At 38.5% G+C, this 5,847-nt stretch overlaps 2 protein-coding genes across 5 annotated transcripts in view; both read left to right on the top strand.

The window, feature by feature from the left end:
* The window catches only part of emc3 (ER membrane protein complex subunit 3), a 10,788-nt gene extending 6,489 nt beyond the window's left edge, over positions 1-4,299 (top strand). For 2 of the 4 annotated variants that reach the window (XM_014009054.1, XM_014009056.1), the window contains 8 exons: positions 715-877; positions 966-1,023; positions 1,707-1,800; positions 2,077-2,181; positions 2,263-2,344; positions 2,447-2,526; positions 2,628-2,710; positions 2,795-4,297. In XM_014009054.1, the coding sequence (XP_013864508.1) occupies positions 715-877; positions 966-1,023; positions 1,707-1,800; positions 2,077-2,181; positions 2,263-2,344; positions 2,447-2,526; positions 2,628-2,710; positions 2,795-2,923 (794 nt within the window). In that variant the 3' untranslated portion in view covers positions 2,924-4,297. Of the gene's footprint in view, positions 1-67; positions 346-714; positions 878-965; positions 1,024-1,706; positions 1,801-2,076; positions 2,182-2,262; positions 2,345-2,446; positions 2,527-2,627; positions 2,711-2,794 lie in introns of those variants that run through there. The other 2 variants (XM_014009055.1, XM_014009053.1) reach the window with 2 other exon arrangements.
* A 228-nt stretch (positions 4,300-4,527) lies between these two features.
* The window catches only part of usp4 (ubiquitin specific peptidase 4 (proto-oncogene)), a 9,685-nt gene continuing 8,365 nt past the window's right edge, over positions 4,528-5,847 (top strand). The window contains exons 1-2 of the mRNA XM_014009051.1: positions 4,528-4,694; positions 5,564-5,691. Coding sequence (XP_013864505.1) covers positions 4,543-4,694; positions 5,564-5,691 — 280 coding nt within the window. The 5' untranslated portion in view covers positions 4,528-4,542. The remainder of the gene's footprint in view (positions 4,695-5,563; positions 5,692-5,847) is intronic.

Raw genomic sequence — 5,847 nt, 5'->3', positions numbered from 1 at the left:
ACTCACTCACTCACTCACTCACTCACTCACTCACTCACTCACTCACTCACTCACTCACTCACTCACTGATCCAGTTTTCAGCAATTCCCTCTGCGGCCGTTAGAGGTCGCTGCAGCTCCACCGCTGGTGATGCGGGTGAATGCTGAAACGCAGAAGCAGAAATTTGCTCTCATCTTTTCACAGCTATCGCAGCGAAATGGCAGTGGCCGAATATTTGTAATTTTACCCATTTGGCTGTTACATTGAATGTGTTGCGCCTTTCGCAGCCGAGGAAAACACAGCAAGGGGCGGTTGCCTCGAAGAGACGACTCGGTTGTTTACGGGTCCTGTGACATCAGGAAGAAGGTAGCCAGATTGCTAACCTTAGCATAGCGCTATCATTTAGCGTAATTAATCTACGGGTGTTTTATTCATAAATGTGTGTGTTTAATGGAAGTTCAACACATTATGTTTATAATGTGACGTACTGATTATATTTTGTAACACTAGTATTTAGATTGATGTCTATTTTAAACGACGTTGACTTCCTAGCAAAAGTAAATGACAGTACATTCATTGATTGACATTCACCTTTTGTTATCGTCCTTGCCCTAGAAAAAAGTAGACCTTACACAATTTAACACGCTTATGTTTGAGACGAAAAAAAAAAAAGAGTGCCTTAATAAATTAAACAATATTCCAATCTTCATTTGTTCTGTTTTTATTTTTATCCAGCAGATAGAATGGCCGAGCCAGAGCTCTTGTTAGACTCCAACATCAGGCTCTGGGTGGTGTTACCCATTGTCTTCATCACCTTTCTCGTTGGGGTGATTCGACATTATGTATCCATTCTTCTTCAGAGTGACAAAAAGTTGACTCTGGAGCAAGTTTCTGACAGGTAAGTTATCTACATTTCTTAATAAATGTCGGCTAAGCAATGCTGTTGCAGTTGATGCTGCATTTGTTTCTCCTTCTCCTAATTCTAGCCAGGTTCTTATTCGGAGCAGAATTCTGAGAGAAAATGGAAAATACATTCCCAAACAGGTAGGCAATTTCATTTAACTCTCATTAATAACAAAAAAAAAAAAAAAAACCTCCACTTTTGGTAACTTTCAACCAAATCTTCTTGTTCTTTTAACAGTGGTGTCCAAAGTCTGTTCTCAAGTAGGTCTCTGCAGACCTTGATGGCATACTGAAGAAGCCTACTAATTAAATACACCTTAGGTTCAGCTGTGTTGAACCAGGGCAGCTCCTAAAACATGCAGGACACCAGCCCTTGAGGACTGACTTTGGACACCACTGCACCTAAAKCCTTTACCAAAAAAACAATAAAAAAAATCTAAGTCAAGATGATGTAGCAAATCCTAAAAATATATTGTTTAGCTACTGTTAAGTTGAAATTTTAGAAACATTCTAAACCTATAATTTATTGCAGAGTTCTTGTAATTTCTCAACATTTCATGTGGAAAATATTCATTTATAAAGTTACCATGGAATGCAAGTATGACCAAGAGTCAGAAATCCTTGAAATAAATGTAATAAACACACAGACTTCTGAAAGAGAGCTGAACTAAAACTACAGCTAGTGAGGAATCTTTAACAAACTACGTACTTGCTTAGATTTTTTTCTTCCTCTGATTGATAATAAATATTTAAATATCTGTTTTCATTTTTGTCATGACTACAATACGTGGGACAATGCTAATTCTTTTTTGTCTGTATTTTAGTCCTTCTTGATGAGGAAGTTCTACTTCAATAATCAGGAGGATGGATTTTTTAAGAAGACCAAAAGAAAGGTTGTGCCACCCTCTCCCATGACAGGTACACATTTTTATGTGAAGCACAACATGTGATGTTGCTGTCGTTGGTGACAGGATGTACCAATTAAACATACTCACTTTAAAATAAAAATAAAGATCTTTAGTCATTTAATACGGTACGTCTTTGTGTATTGTCATCATTGTGTATTGTCATGGTTGTGTGTTCCCATACAAGGGTGAAAAGTGTGCTCTGGATTTAATCCTTCACAGGTGAAATGCACCCAAATGGAGCAGCTGTGTAGTGATGWTATACATTGTTTGCTGTGTGTTTTCACAGATCCCAGCATGTTAACAGACATGATGAAAGGTAATGTCACCAATGTGCTTCCCATGATCCTCATCGGCGGTTGGATCAACTGGACCTTCTCAGGATTTGTAACAAGTAATCATCATTTTCAGCTCTAAGAAAGTCTCTTAATGTTAAGTTATGTTTTAAAAATCACTTCTGTTTTGTTTTTTTAAGCTAAGGTACCATTCCCTCTCACGCTTCGCTTCAAGCCAATGCTACAGCAAGGAATAGAGCTGCTCTCACTGGACGCTTCCTGGTAAACATATAAAACAAGAGTTGTACACACATATTGTTGTTGTTTTTAAGCCAGTGTGTCCAGCTTTTGACTGGTCTTGTTTTCTTTGCGTTTATCATCCAGGGTGAGCTCAGCKTCCTGGTATTTCCTGAACGTCTTTGGACTCCGAAGCATGTACTCATTAATTTTAGGCCAAGATAATGGTAAGTTTTGTTAACTTAAGTTCATTTYGTGTGGTGATTTAGCTTCCTATTTCTCAACTCCACATGCTGAATGTTGGCACTGTTCAACTCGACCCCCGCAGGCGCCGATCAGTCGAGGATCATGCAAGAGCAGATGAGCGGAGCTGCCATGGCCATGCCTGCAGATACAAACAAAGCATTCAAAGTATGTGCTAGTGTAGGTTCAGAGTAAGTTGCAGGGGAAGGTGGGGTTTTAGGGTTTCTCATATCGTCTTTGTCTTCGTTTTAGGCTGAGTGGGAGGCACTAGAACTGACCGACCACCAGTGGGCGCTGGAGAGCGTTGAGGACGATCTGATGAGCAGAGAGCTGGACTTTGATGGCATGTTCAGCAAAGAGCTGCCCAGTGGCATCTTCTGATCACTCAGTCATTTCTAGGATACTTCCATTCAAAGCACTGTCTATTGCAAGAAATTTGGTTTTTGAAAACCATGAAGATGGGACAAGAGTCTTCTTGTTATGCAAAGTTTACAAATTTCTTGTCTTCTCACGTACATTTAGCTTTCTCATCCTGTTCATGAAACATTTTACATTGAGACCCACTGGTTTCTCTACTGTTTTGTGTCTACTAACTAAACACCTTTGGTTTCTTATTTTGCTTTTGAGATAACATTTTGGGAAATTGAAATGTSTTTTTGCTCACTGAGATGAATTATTGTCTTGCTACTGTATGCAATCATGATGCTCCTAGGCACCGGTATTAGAAAGACAACCTACTGTTTTTATTCCTCTTTTATTTCATGCTAACTTCTCCCATTTTCATATGAGACAAATATTGTACGGGTGTAAATGGTGTATAAAGTTACACTAATGCTATTTATTCATTGTAGATCATAGATCAGYCATTTTGTGTCTGTTTCTGAAAGGTTTAAGCAGATCTGGGACCAGCAAATGTTACATTTGCATTTGTGTCAAAAAAWWTTTTGTCATTCATGTAGACAATGGTTTATTTTGTAGCATTGTTTTTACAGTCTAGTCAGTTTTCCATTAAAATTTGGTTTTGCCCTATAAAGTGTACATCACATTTTATACACCGTCAAAGTGCAAACAAGTGTTTTGTTTTTAGCTGAGATGAGAGGTTTCCTCTATTACTACTATCCCATCAGCATGGGACAGTGAGTGATATGTTCACATATTCTAAATATATGTAAATTTATTACCAAGAGTCAGTTTTTTTTTTATTAGAGACTACAGAAAACTCCAATACAATATTAATATATGATGCATTACTACATTTTGAGTGGCTAGCTGCATTGACTGGAATGTCCTCAGAAAGGAAACAATTATATAAGCCGGAATGTTTCATTATTGTCCTGATATCCTAAGATGAYCAAATGTATTTTGTTTATAATCTGAGGAACCCAGCTTCTGGKTTACTGTTGTCCCATTTTATCCTGGGTTTCAAACATGCCTGGGTTAGTGGTTAGAACAGGGGTCTGCAGTACATGAATCATGTTGAATCTGCAAAATAGAGTTGTCTTTTGTGAAGTCTCAGCATTTCCCTTAATTTGGGAGAATTCTGAAAAGCTTCCTCATTTTTATTTAACATTGTTTTTGTTCTCAGGTTGTTTATTCAAATGTTAGCTCAGTGCTCAGACGTGTAGGTGAGAGTAATGGCCAGAAATAACATTATTTGTAATAGCAGGGCTTYACTATATTAGATAAACTTGTGATGTGTCATATTGTTTAATAATTTGATGATGAATCACTTGCATTAAAGCAACATTTTCCTCACTCATTGTTTTATCTGCTGTCATCACTGTGTTAAAGGGGTCCCGATTAGTTGTAACATTAGACTTTATTTGATAAACATATATTTTAACTGTAAAATAAAGATAATCATGGATTCCTAAAGTAAATGGGGTTTGAGGACCCCCAAAAGGTCATATCCTAGAACCGCCCCTGCCGTAAATGAACGCAAAGAAGCTCGTTCTTGTGCGTCAGCTCCGGCTCGTTCACGTTACCGGCACACTGGCTGCATGATGGCTGAGGGAGGCGGACCCGAGTCGGGCAGCGCGGCAGACTCTGAGTCGGAGCCGGTAGCCGCACAAATGCCTACCCCTTCAACCGAAAATCAGAAACAAACTATTGGGTCACATTTGAAAGCAAGTCTAAGAAAGGGTGACGAATGGTAAGAAATGACAACGCAGTCAACGTTCTTTGACTCTCTAGCGCGGAACAGGAAGTGCTAGCATGCTAAAGCTAAGAAGCAGATAGTTGAAACTGAAAGCCGCGGTGCTACTGGCAAGCTAACATTACACAGTTTAGCACGCTAGTTGCTAACAAATACGACTGTACAATATCTATGTTAKAATTTGTTCATTGTACTACTGAATGTTTTAATTTAGGTTATAAACCTGTAGACTAGTAACCTGAAAAAGTCATAGTGTTTTTGTTAAGCCTTAATGCCTATTCTGAATCGTTGTTAGGAGCTAGCTGATATGCTAGCTAGTAGGCCTCGTAGTCAGATGATGGTGCCTCTTCTAGTTAGACCGGCTCTGTAGAGCAAGGTTCGTGGGTAGATATGACATTTTTAGGATCGTTCTGAAGCAGCACATTTTCAAACCTGAACACAACGCATGCAATGTTTTGGAAAGCGAATACATAATCACTGTTGAAAAYGTCAGGATTTAATAATTTTGTAGTCTTACTATAGAAGATAAAGCCCTGTGCTAGTTAGGCTGCTAATGTGATCACATAGGTTCTCCTTAAAATAGACTGCTCTTATCTGACTTTTCCAAAGTTGGACAGCTGATCAAAATTTAAACATGTATTAAAGAAAAAGACATTGGTGTGTGATCTTGGAGGCTGTTATTCTTACTAAATACATGGTTGTTACCATGTCACTTCAAGCCTATTATGAAAGGAGTTACTTTAGAAGAGATTAGGTAAGACTGGCTTGCAGGTTCTATATCTGCAGATACTAAGGCAGTTTGTTGTTGCATAAYGCTCTGTGTTGTTTGTGGTATTATGTACTAACTATTAATCAATTTGCTATAGGTATCTAATAGACAGCCGGTGGTTCAAACAGTGGAAGAAGTATGTGGGGTTTGACAGCTGGGATATGTACAATGTTGGAGAACGTAGCCTGTACCCTGGACCAATCGATAACTCTGGGCTATTCTCAGGTAAAACTGTTATTCATCAAACATTTTATTGTTTTATTCTTAAGACCACTTGAAATTCCAGTAGAAAGACTTTCTTTTGCTGATCCCCTGCAGGATCAATGAAGTATTGTTGTCTTCTGTCTGTCTTTTCCAGTTGATTTTTACTCTCTTTTTTAT

Source organism: Austrofundulus limnaeus, unplaced genomic scaffold (assembly GCF_001266775.1).
Source record: "Austrofundulus limnaeus strain Quisiro unplaced genomic scaffold, Austrofundulus_limnaeus-1.0 Scaffold55, whole genome shotgun sequence".
Lineage (NCBI taxonomy): Eukaryota > Metazoa > Chordata > Actinopteri > Cyprinodontiformes > Rivulidae > Austrofundulus > Austrofundulus limnaeus.
The sequence above is the reverse complement of the archived record's forward strand: the minus strand, read 5'-3'. Positions and strand labels throughout refer to the sequence as shown.